Here is a 12074-nt window from a genome sequence, read left to right as displayed (position 1 = left end):
TACCCCAGGAATAAATTTGGTTATGTATTCAGAAAATCTCTATGTAAAATTGCAAAATTCCTCAAGGATTTTTTTCAAAAATACTCCGCAAATAAATTTAGTAATACCTTCAGAAATTCCTTAAGAAATTCCGCCGGAATTCTTCAGGAACTTGTGATCAAATTCCAAAAGAAATTTCTGAAATTTGTTGTACATTCCTTCAAGAATTCCTTCGAAATTTCCACCAGTGATTTTTTCGACAAGAATTTCTTCGGAAATTACTTCCGAGATTTCTTCAAGATTCCATCGAAAAATCCTTTGGAATTTTGGCCTTGCAGAAAATTATTCGGAAATACCTACGGAAATTGTATAAGGAAACCATCCGAAAAGAGGATAATTCCTCCGGATTTTTTGATTTCTTTTGAAATTCCTTTAGAAATTCCTGCGGAAATTGGTTAAGGAATTCGTTCGAACTATTTTTAAGAAATTGCTTCAGCAATGATTTCAGAAATTTCTTAAAGAAATTCTTCTAGTAATTTCTTAAGAAATCTTTTTGGAAACTCTAGGAAGAAGTTTTTGGAAATCCTTCGGAATTGCTTCAGAACTTTATCCAGGAAGTCTTTTGTTTTTTAGGAATTCCTTCGGATATTTAATTAAATATTCATTGAGACTTTTGGATATTCCTTTAAAATTTATTTTGGGAATTACTTCAGAAACTTATTCACAAACTCTTTTGGGAATCTTTCGAAAGTTACTTTAAGAATTCCTTAAAAATTTCCTTTAAAACTCTTCATATTCTCTTAAAAATCTTTTCCAATTGATTCGTATTTCATTTTTAATTAATTTCCGGAAAATACTTCCAACAATATTTCCATTAATAATTTCTTCAGTAATTCTGAAGGAATCCCTGGAAGAATGTAAAATGGAAGCGTTTGTGGTGAAGTCGCACAAACGCCCATATATTTTCTGATGGTTGGAGTTCAAGTTGATGCTTCGGTTGCTCGTGTGTGATATTGTTGGTCAAATAAATTGAGTGTCCGTGCCGCTGTTTGTGAGACATGGTAGATGTTTGACTGAACTGCGTGTGGATTCATTGTTGTTCCAAATGCTTGACTGTGTGTACGCTGCATTACACTTTACACTGAAAATGATGTTTTTACACGTCAATCTCTCCAATCTTGAGCTTGAGCTTGATTGACTGCTCGTAGTTGCTACTGTATTATGACCAGATCAGCTGTTCTTGCACAGGGAACCAACAGATGTTTGCTTAGGACTAGTACACATCTTCAATGTACAAGTACTGGTGATCTCATTTGTTAGGTCATACTGGCGCCTGCCACGTCAGAATGCGAGTCAATATAGGGAAGGGGAGAAAATGATGATGCAATCACTCGCCCACTGCAAGCCGAATATACCTCTGCACTTGCCACGAGTTCATGCGGAATTTGTTGGAATTTCTGGGCTAGGTTGGAGAGGCAGAGGTCCGTCTTGGTTAACGAGCTGCCAATGTGATAGATAGGAGAAGGTAACTGATGGAATTTCTAATTGGATGTAGGAAACGAGCTCTATAGTTCATTTCCAATTCTAGCAGATTACTGTTAGAATACTCAAGTTGAAGGTATAGGAATAGTAATGGAAACGGTATGGAAGTCCATTGCCAGTTCTAGCGATTGCTAGAACATGAGAAATAAAGAGAAAGATACAAAGTAGGAGAATGGAACGGACCTGGGATTGAACCCACGACCTCCTGCGTATGAGGCAGAAGCAGTAGCCATATGACTACCAAGCCCGCAATTCAGGAATTCCTTTAACAATACTTTCGGAAATTCTTCAAGATATGCCATTCCCTCGGCTCCCTCTTTTCCGCGGAATTTCCTTTAGGAATTTGTGAAAAATTTCTAAAGAAATTTCTGAAATTAGTTGTACATTCCTTCAATAATTCCTTTGAAATTTCCACCAAGGATTCTTTCGACAATAATTTGTTCGGAAATTACTTCCGAGATTTCTTCGAGGTTCCTTTAAAAAATCTTTTGGAATTTGGGTCTTATGGAAAATTCTTCGGGAATACTTACGGAAATTTTATCAGGAAACCATCCGAATGGCGGATAATTCCTCCGGAAATTAAGAAATTACTTCAACAATTATTTCAGGAATTTCTTCAAGAAATTCTTCCAGTAATTTCTTGAGGAATACCATCGAAAACTCTAGGAAGAAATTCTTGGAATTTCTTTGGAATTGCTTCAGAACTTTATCCAGGAAGTCTTTCGAATTCCTTCGGATATTCCTCCAAAAATTTAATTAGATATTCCTTGAGACTCTCGGATATTCCTTTGATTTCTTTCGCGAAGCACTTCAGAAATACATTAGAAAACTCTTTTAGGAATCATTCGGAATTTACTTTACGAGTTCTTTTGGATTTTTTCCGCAATTTCCAGAATTCTGGAGGAATCCCTGAATGAATCTAAAAAGGAATTTCTGGTGTAATTTTCAAAATTATTTCTGGAGTGGATTCCTGAAAGAGATCTGGAAAGAATTTCAACATATCGCGAAGGCCTTCTCCTAAAGGAATACCTTAGGTCAGGGTTTGAATCCAAGGGAGAATGAAGAAATCTCTCATCATGTCTGTATACACTCTCGATAGGATACCGTGAGAGATACCGTGAGAGACGTTTTTCGGTAGATGTTACGATAATGAACTGATTCGGGGCTACAACCAGTTGATTCGAAAGTATAAGATTGCTAATAGCGTTCCTGTTCGCGTGACTAACATCTAGGTTCCTGAATAAAAAATACAGTAGATTAACAATACAATTTATTGTAACACTACTATTAATAACATTAAATTGGCAATAGATTATATTGTAAATGAAACCATAGAAATATATTAGAATGCATTGTTATGAACCATTTACTCAAATGTAAATGAAGTTTTCGCAATAGAATGTACGGGTTGTTAAGTATCGTAACTATACAAAATCTGAGATTTTTCCATACATTTTTTCGTCACACAATAGAGTGTATGGTTAATATATTGTTGAAATATCCGAACATAACTGTTCAAAATTCAATGGATTGTATTGTATTTGTATAGTAAAACAATACGATTTTTAATTTCTCAGTTGTGACAGCTTTACTGTTCAACAATGCAATTTAAAGGGAAAAAAATGCACATTTGGCGCTATGAGGCAAATATTGTTATATATTTTATATGCAATGTAATGAAACGTTTCAAAAGTTATCAATGTATGAAACTAATGTACGAAAACGTTTCAAAAACAATTGCAAGTATTAATACATTAGAGATGTATTGTATCCTTAGTGTTGATACAATCTGTGCAACCATCAAGAAAGAATATATCCTATTGTATACTGTACATTGTATGGTAATTCAATTGTTTACACTAGAAATACTAGAATAAGAGATCGGCAAAGACGCCATCTTGTTTCCAATCGAACCGTCAAAAGCGGTTCCATTTCGACTTGTTTACTTTTTGCATCCATAAGAAGCAAGCAAAAAGTTCAAGTGCTGCCAGTATTATTTTCACGATTTCATGCATTTTCATACGTTGCCATTTCGTCAGTTTTTCACTCCGCCGGTCTCTGGTTATAGGGTTGCTAGTTTACACTATTGAACCAATAGTACATTTTTATCCGGGTTACTTCGACCTGGCAGCCAAAGTACCGGTACTACAACTGTCAAACCGATTTTGGCGATGAAACCAAACAAGCACTACAACATTATGCACAAATTATGGTCAATTGAAGCTGATAAGCTGATACAACCCATGATATTTTTTTAATAAGCTCCAATTGCGGGGCACCGGTTCTCATGATGCAACTTGTTTTACTGTTTGCAACTGTCAAATGGTTGTTTGAACAACTTCACACACGGTCAAACAAAGCTCAACCGAAGCATTTTCAATGTATTTCAATGCAGAGTCAATGTTAGTCCAAAGTGTGTGATCGTGTGTACGCAACATGTGGGGGGTTATGTGCACTCTTAACTGGTAACGTTGGGGCGATGCACAATGGCGGAAGCCCGGACAAAACCTCAAAAAAATATTTCGTTCGTTTCGCGAAACTCGTATTTTTTTTAATTTCACACATATATTAAATGAACTGATTCCAAAATTAGATGATTATAGTTTTTAAATTGAATTTTAGGTGGCTAGTTGAAGTTAATGCTGTAAAGCATCTCACGAACAAATTTTTATGGAATAAAAATTTAACTAAAGTTTTTTGGGGAACGATTCGGAACGATCTGGTATTATGTATTAGAACATATTTTTGGTCTTCTTTCCGATGGTTAGTGTGGCGATTTGTTTTTTGCTGCTCCAAAGCTGGAAATTGACTGCTTCAATGTTAGAATGAGGACGCTGTTAATGCTTTAGACCTTAAGGCTTGCGCCTCCAGAAGTACTCGAGTAGCAAAGTATATGTTGGATAACAATTCTAACCTCAAATTGAATTTAGCGTTCCAAAATTACTCTTTGGTGAAAAATTCGAGCAACATATTACTGTGTGGGCTAATGGTAGAAGGTGAAATTTTCTCTATTCAAACAATTGGTTTTAGTTAATATTTGGAAAGGTGTATTATCAAAAAAATTAGACCTAATTTATTGGTTCAACAAGTATTATTATTATTGTCTTTATTTAAAAGACTTGCAGCCCTAGGCTGGCTCATCTTTAAACAAAAAGTAAAATTCAATACCTTAATGATAATCTGCCAAATATTACAAATCCAAAAATGTAAAGGTTAAGCATTAGAGTGGGGCACAGTTGTATGGAAAAACGCAAACTTCGTCCGATCAAGTGAGATCAAGGTTTTTCTGAATCGTTTTGGGACCCCAATCAACTGTGCAAAATATGGGCTCGATTGGTTGCAATCTCGCATGCCGCATCGCGTTTTAAATTTACATGGAGATTAGTAAGGGAAAACGTACTTTTTGACATTTTTGCTCTTAGCGGCTTCAATTTATCATCAATCACGTGTTTCAATACGTTAGCATATAGTCTGGAAGATGCCGAAAAACTTTGCCGAAGAAGGTACCAAGCTGGAAGATCTACAAAAAAGGGTATTCCGTTTCGAAAATTGATTGTTCAAACCATATGCAAGAAATCAATGTTTCTGCTAGCACTATCGGGCGACCTATGGTTATCGAAGGGCAAAACCTTCCGGATAGCTCCCATTAGCTCTAAAGCCCTATAAGATCAATTATTTTGAAATAACACTCAGTTAAATTATTGGTCTACGTAGTACGGCAGTGCTGGCAGAATAAACGATTTTTTGCATATGGTTTGAACACTCAATGTTCGAAGCGTTATAACTTTGGACGTGGACGTCGTGGACGTTCCAGCAACGTGCCTTCTTCAGCAAAATTTTTCGGCATCCTTTGGGTTATACTTTAACGCAATGTGCCACTTGGTTTACGATGAACTGAAACCTCTAGTAGTAGAAATGCAAAAATATACGTTCTCCCATACTAATTTCCATACAAACTTCAAACGCGATGCGGAAAGCGAGGAAGCAAACAATCGGTCCTAAATTTTGCACAGTTGTTCAGGACCCAGAATGGCTTGAAAACCATTGATTTGAAAAATGACCATGACGCCCGACTCTATTAAGCATAGAAGAGGTTCTCCAAACTTTTTCAGCAATACTGCTGGATTACACATAACATAAGTTTGCAAATATGTAATAGTTTCTTAATAATCATATAAGTTTGTCTTACATCTTGAATTTTAAAACTTATTTTTATCCCACCAATACTTTCACCCCATTTTACTCTAATCCACCAACAAGCCATGATATCATGAGGACAGAATCAGCAATAAATTGCTACTCCATCATTTGTTATCGTATTTTTTTCTCTCTTTTTCATTGCTTTCTATAGGCAACCCGCGGAACAAGACAGCGCTCAAACCAGGCCATTCATTGATGGACTGGATCCGGTTGGGTAATTCCGGTGCCGATCTAGCTGGAACGGGAGGTCGAGTAAGACCGGTGCAGCACTCGGAATTGGCGATACACAACAAACCGGGTGACATGTGGATGGCCATTCGGGGGAAGGTCTACAATGTGACCAGCTATCTGGACTTTCATCCTGGGGGTAAGTCTTATTCAATTCATTCAATTAAGCTTCAGTAAATTATACAAATTTGATTATTTTTTCCTACCAGGTGTTGATGAACTGATGCGCGGTGCCGGAAAAGACGCCACCAACCTGTTTGACGAAGTGCATGCTTGGGTTAACTACGAATCCCTCCTCGCCAAGTGCTACATCGGTCCTCTGCGAAGCACCGGCATACTAAAACTAGTGCCAGAAGAACCAGAAAACTCCTCGAAATCCCCAAGCAATCCAATGCCTCCGCCTTCACCATCACTATCCTTCCTAAAGCCACCCTCTCCCAGCAAGCCTTCGGTAATTGTTACACCCACGACACCCGCAGCCCCAGCAAAGGTTTTCTCGGAAAAACGAGATTTATGTAGTTCCAACGAAAATTCCCCCGCAAAATCTCCCCCCGTTGTGCCTCGCTTCGATTGGCTTCAAAAAACGGCTGAAGTCACGTTCATTTTTTACACCAAAGCGCTCTGTAACCCGGCCGTTGTTGTAGAGTTCGCCAATAACCTTGAGTTCAGCGTTCGAATCTTCCTCGAAGGAAACGTCCTCCATCGGTACCAGTTCCAAGTGGCAAACAATCTCCAGTGGCCTTGTACAGTTCGACAATCGTTGGAAGCCGGTAAGGTAGAACTTGTTTTCAACAAGCTGCTGCCTGGTCTGTGGACCAACTACGGACAAATGGAGTATAAGCGGACGGAAAACTACCCCATGGAGCTGCACGAGTACGACGTGGCAACCCGAATCGAAATCACGCACGACTCCTGTGCATTGCTTCTCCGGCCAAAAAACAATTCCATCCTACAAAGTATTCCTATCGGTTACCACATCTCCATAACGGGTACCGTCGCAAGCGGGCAGGTCCTGACGCGTAGCTTTACTCCCGTACCCTCGATTGCCATCCCGACGAACTGTCCGCCAACGTTTGTTCCTCTGCTGGTTAAAACCTACCTGCTGGGGGGCCTCTCCGAGCACCTGACGAGGCCGGTTCCGCTGGCCACTTCGCTACAGATCTCGCAACCGAGTGGGAACTTCCCACTCGCCAAGCTCAAACATCACAACCGAATTGCCTTACTAGCCGCCGGCAGTGGGATCACGCCGATGCTAGCCTTACTATGCTACCTGCTGGAGCGGAGTAGTAATAAAATGTAAGTATGATACTTTTTTTGTGAAGAGTTTTTTGGTCTGTACATCGGAAGGAAGAATTAGAGAAAAAGTTTTTTTTTATATCATGGTAGCTTTCCCATGTGTTCACGTTGGTCATAACATCTTATTATTTGATTTGTTAACACATGTTATGAGATCTCATCAAGTAGTTTATGCTATTCTACTTTATTAGTTACTACCTGTTCCAATTCAATGCTTAAACTATACTTATCCTAGCAAAGAATAATTCAAAATCAGTAAACTTCTTCATTAGTTTTCTTCAAGAATTCATTCTTGAATTCCACAAACTTTCTACGAAAATCTTTTCTTCCATTTCAATGAATTTTCTTTTGAAATTCCTCCACAAATCCATCCTATAAATTTTCTCCAGGAAGTCTTCCACAAATTTCTTCTAATGCAGCGGTTCTCAACCTGGGGTACATGTACCCCTGGGGGTACCTTCGCTGGCCCCAGGGAATACCTCGGACAAAAATGCGTAATGGCGGATGTATAACAATTCCAACACTAAAGTTTTGATGATTGTGTATTTTTTTTATTCCAAAACATTGTATTGCACATAATATGCATGACGGCTTTTTCCAAAAAGATAAATAGCAAACCTTCTAACCAGCTCGCAAGCCTTCTTTCAAGAAGCTCGAAAGCCTACTTTCAAGACTCGGAAGCCTTCTTTCGAAGTGCTCGAAAGCCTCCTTTCAAGAGGCTTGGAAGACTCCATTCAAGAGGCTCCGAAGCCTCCTTTGAAGAGGCACGGAAGCCTACTTTCAAGAGGCTCGGAAGCCTTCTTTCAAGAGGCTTGAAAGCCTCCTTTCAAGAGACTCGGAAGCCTTCTTTCAAGAGGCTCGGAAGCCTCCTTTCAAGAGGCTCGGAAGCCTCCTTTCAAGAGGCCCGGAAGGCTCCTTTCAAGAGACTTGGAAGCCTCTTTTCAAGAGACTTGGAAGCCTCCTTTCAAGAGACTTGGAAGCCTCTTTTCAAGAGACTTGGAAACCTCTTTTCAAGAGACTTGGGAACCTCTTTTCAAAAGACTTGGAAGCCTCCTTTTAAGAGACTTAGAAGCCTCCTTCAAGAGGCCTGAAAGCCTCCTTTCAAGAGGCCTGGAAAGCCTCCTTCAAGAGGCCTGGAAGCCTCCTTCAAGAGGCCTGGAAGCCTCCTTTCAAGAGGTTTGGACGCCTCCTTCAAGAGGCTGGGAAGGCTCCTTTAAAGAGGCTCGGAAGCCTCCTTTCAAGAGGCCTGGAAGCCTCCTTCAAGAGGCTCAGGAAGCCTCCTTGCAAGAGGCCTGAAGCCTCCTTGCAAGAGGCCTGAAGCCTCCTTTCAAGAGGCCTGGAAGCCTCCTTTCAAGAGGCTCGGAAGCCTCCTTTCAAGAGGCCTGGAAGCCTCCTTCAAGAGGCCTGGAAGCCTCCTTTAAAAGGCCTGGAACCCTCCTTTCAAGAGGCCTGGAAGCCTCCTTTCAAGAGGCCTGGAAGCCTCCTTCAAGAGGCCTGGAAGCCTCCTTTCAAGAGGCTCGAAGCCTCCTTTCAAGAGGCCTGGAAGCCTCCTTCAAGAGGCCTGGAAGCCTCCTTTGAAGAGGCCTGAAACCTCCCTTCAAGAGGCCTGGAAGCCTCCTTTCAAGAGACTCGGAAGCCTCCTTTCAAGAGACTGGAAGCCTCCTTTCAAGAGGCCCGGAAGCCTCCCTTCAAGACGCCTGGAAGCATCCTTTCAAAGGCCTGGAAGCCTCCTTCAAGAGGCCTGGAAGCCTCCTTTCAAGAGGCCTGGAAGCCTCCTTCAAGAGGCCTGGAAGCCTCCTTCAAGAGGCCTGGAAGCCTCCTTCAAGAGGCCTGGAAGCCTCCTTCAAGAGGCCTGGAAGCCTCCTTTAAAAGGGCCGGAAGCCTCCTTTCAAAAGGCCTGGAACCCTCCTTCCAAGAGGCCTGGACGCCCCCTCCCAAGAGGCCTGGCAGCCGCCTTTCAAGAGGCCTGGAAGCCTCCTTTCAAGAGGCCTGGAAGCCTCCTTTCAAGAGGCCTGGAAGCCTCCTTTCAAGAGGCCTGAAGCCTCCTTTCAAGAGGCCTGAAGCCTCCTTTCAAGAGGCCTGGAAGCCTCATTTCAAGAGGCTCGGAAGCCTACTTCAAAAGTCTCTGAATCCTTCTTTCAAGAGGCTTGAAGCCTCCTTTAAAATCCCGGAAGCCTCCTTCCAAGATGCTCGGAAGCCTCCTTCAAGAGGCCTGAAGCCTCCTTCAAGAGGCTCAAGCCTCCTTTCAAGAGGCCTGGAAGCCTCCTTTCAAGAGGCCTGGAAGCCTCCTTCAAGAGGCCTGGAAGCCTCCTTTCAAGAGGTCTGGAAGCCTCCTTTCAAGAGACCTCAAAGCCTCCTTTCAAGAGGCCTGGAAGCCTCCTTCAAGAGGCCTGGAAGCCTCCTTCAAGAGGCTCCGGAAGCCTCCTTCAAGAGGCCTGGAAGCCTCCTTTCAAGAGGCCTGGAAGCCTCCTTCAAGAGGCTCGGAAGCCTCCTTCAAGAGGCTCGGAAGCCTCCTTCAAGAGGCCTGGAAGCCTCCTTCAAGAGGCCTGGAAGCCTCCTTTCAAGAGGCCTGGAAGCCTTCTTCAAGAGGCCTGGAAGCCTCCTTTCAAGAGGCTTGAAGCTTACTTCCAAGAGGCCTGGAAGCCAACTTTCAAAAGTCTCTGAATCCTTCTTTCAAGAGGCTTGGAAGCCTCCTTTCAAAATCCCGGAAGCCTCCTTTCAAAATCCTGGAAGCCTCCTTCCAAGATGCCTGGAAGCCTCCTTTCAAGAGGCTCGGAAGCCTCCTTTCAAGAGGCCTGGAAGCCTCCTTCAAGAGGCCTGGAAGCCTCCTTTCAAGAGGCCTGGAAGCCTCCTTCAAGAGGCCTGGAAGCCTCCTTCAAGAGGCCTGGAAGCCTCCTTTCAAGAGGCTCTGGAAGCCTCCTTCAAGAGGCCTGGAAGCCTTCTTTCAAGAGGCCTGGAAGCCTCCTTCCAAGAGGCCTGGAAGCCTCCTTTCAAGAGGCTCAGGAAGCCTACTTCCAAGAGGCTTGGAAGCCTACTTTCAAAAGTCTGAATCCTTCTTTCAAGAGGCTTGAAGCCTCCTTTCAAAATCCCGGAAGCCTCCTTCCAAGATGCCTGGAAGCCTCCTTTCAAGAGGCCTGGAAGCTTCCTATCAAGAAGCCTGAAAGGCTCCTTCCAAATGGCTCGGAAGTCTGAAAGCATCCTTTCAAGAGGCCTGGAAGCCTCCCTTCAAGAGGCTCGGAAAAATCCCTTCAAGAACCACGAAAGCATACTTTCAAAGGCCTGGAAGCCTCCTTCAAGAGGCCTGGAAGCCTCCTTCAAGAGGCCTGGAAGCCTCCTTTCAAGAGGCCTCAAGCCTCCTTCAAGAGGCCTCAAGCCTCCTTCAAGAGGCCTGGAAGCCTCCTTTCAAGAGGCCTGGAAGCCTCCTTTCAAGAGGCCTGGAAGCCTCCTTCAAGAGGCTCGAAGCCTCCTTCAAGAGGCCTGGAAGCCTCCTTTCAAGAGGCCTGGAAGCCTTCTTTCAAGAGGCCTGGAAGCCTCCTTTCAAGAGGCCTGGAAGCCTCCTTCAAGAGGCCTGGAAGCCTCCTTTCAAGAGGCCTGGAAGCCTCCTTTCAAGAGGCTCGGAAGTCTACTTACAAGAGGCTTGGAAGCCTACTTTCAAAAGTCTCGAATCCTTCTTTCAAGAGGCTTGAAGCCTCCTTTCAAAATCCTGGAAGCCTCCTTCCAAGATGCCTGGAAGCCTCCTTTCAAGAGGCCTGAAGCTTCCTATCAAGAAGCCTGAAAGGCTCCTTCAAATGGCTCGGAAGTCTGAAAGCATCCTTTCAAGAGGCCTGGAAGCCTCCCTTCAAGAGGCCTGGAAAATCCTTCAAGAACCACGAAAGCATACTTCAAAAGGCCTGGAAGCCTCCTTTCAAGATGCCTGGAAGCCTCCTTCAAGAGGCCTGGAAGCCTCCTTCAAGAGGCCTGGAAGCCTCCTTCAAGAGGCCTGGAAGCCTTCTTTCAAGAGGCCTGGAAGCCTCCTTTCAAGAGGCTCGAAGCCTACTTCCAAGAGGCTTGGAAGCCTACTTTCAAAAGTCTGAATCCTTCTTTCAAGAGGCTTGGAAGCCTCCTTTCAAAATCCCGGAAGCCTCCTTCCAAGATGCCTGGAAGCCTCCTTTCAAGAGGCTCGGAAGCTTCCTATCAAGAAGCCTGAAAGGCTCCTTCAAATGGCTCGGAAGTCTGAAAGCATCCTTTCAAGAGGCCTGGAAGCCTCCCTTCAAGAGGCTCGGAAAAATCCCTTCAAGAACCACGAAAGCATACTTTCAAAGGCCTGGAAGCCTCCTTTCAAGAGGCCTGAAGCCTCCTTTCAAGAGGCTGGAAGCCTCCTTCAAGAGGCTCGGAAGCCTTCTTTCAAGAGGCCTGGAAGCCTCCTTTCAAGAGGCCTGGAAGCCTCCTTTCAAGAGGCTCGAAGCCTACTTCCAAGAGGCTTGGAAGCCTACTTTCAAAAGTCTCGAATCCTTCTTTCAAGAGGCTTGGAAGCCTCCTTTCAAAATCCCGGAAGCCCCCTTCCAAGATGCTCGGAAGCCTCCTTTCAAGAGACTCGGAAGCTTCCTATCAAGAAGCTCGAAAGGCTCCTTCAAAAGGCTCGGTAGGCTTGCCAGCATCCTTTCAAGAGCCTCGGAAGCCTCCCTTTAAGAGGCTCGGAAGATTCCCTTCAAGAACCACGAAAGCATATTTTCAAAAGGCTCGGAGGCCTCCTTTTGAGAGGTTCGGAAGCTTCCTTATGTCCTGCAAGTATGTATAAACAGATCATCGAAAATTTCAGACAACTTATGCGTTAAACTTATTTTTATTTA

At 43.3% G+C, this 12074-nt stretch overlaps 1 protein-coding gene across 3 annotated transcripts in view; it reads left to right on the top strand.

The window, feature by feature from the left end:
- Positions 1-12074, top strand: part of LOC134227076 (cytochrome b5 reductase 4-like) — a 206974-nt gene that overhangs the window by 162935 nt on the left and 31965 nt on the right. For all 3 annotated transcript variants that reach the window (XM_062708318.1, XM_062708316.1, XM_062708317.1), the window contains 2 exons: positions 5873-6088; positions 6159-7245. In XM_062708318.1, coding sequence (XP_062564302.1) covers positions 5873-6088; positions 6159-7245 — 1303 coding nt within the window. The remainder of the gene's footprint in view (positions 1-5872; positions 6089-6158; positions 7246-12074) is intronic.

Source organism: Armigeres subalbatus, chromosome 3 (assembly GCF_024139115.2).
Source record: "Armigeres subalbatus isolate Guangzhou_Male chromosome 3, GZ_Asu_2, whole genome shotgun sequence".
NCBI lineage: Eukaryota > Metazoa > Arthropoda > Insecta > Diptera > Culicidae > Armigeres > Armigeres subalbatus.
Note: the sequence above shows the minus strand (reverse complement) of the source record. Positions and strands in the feature narration are given on the sequence as shown.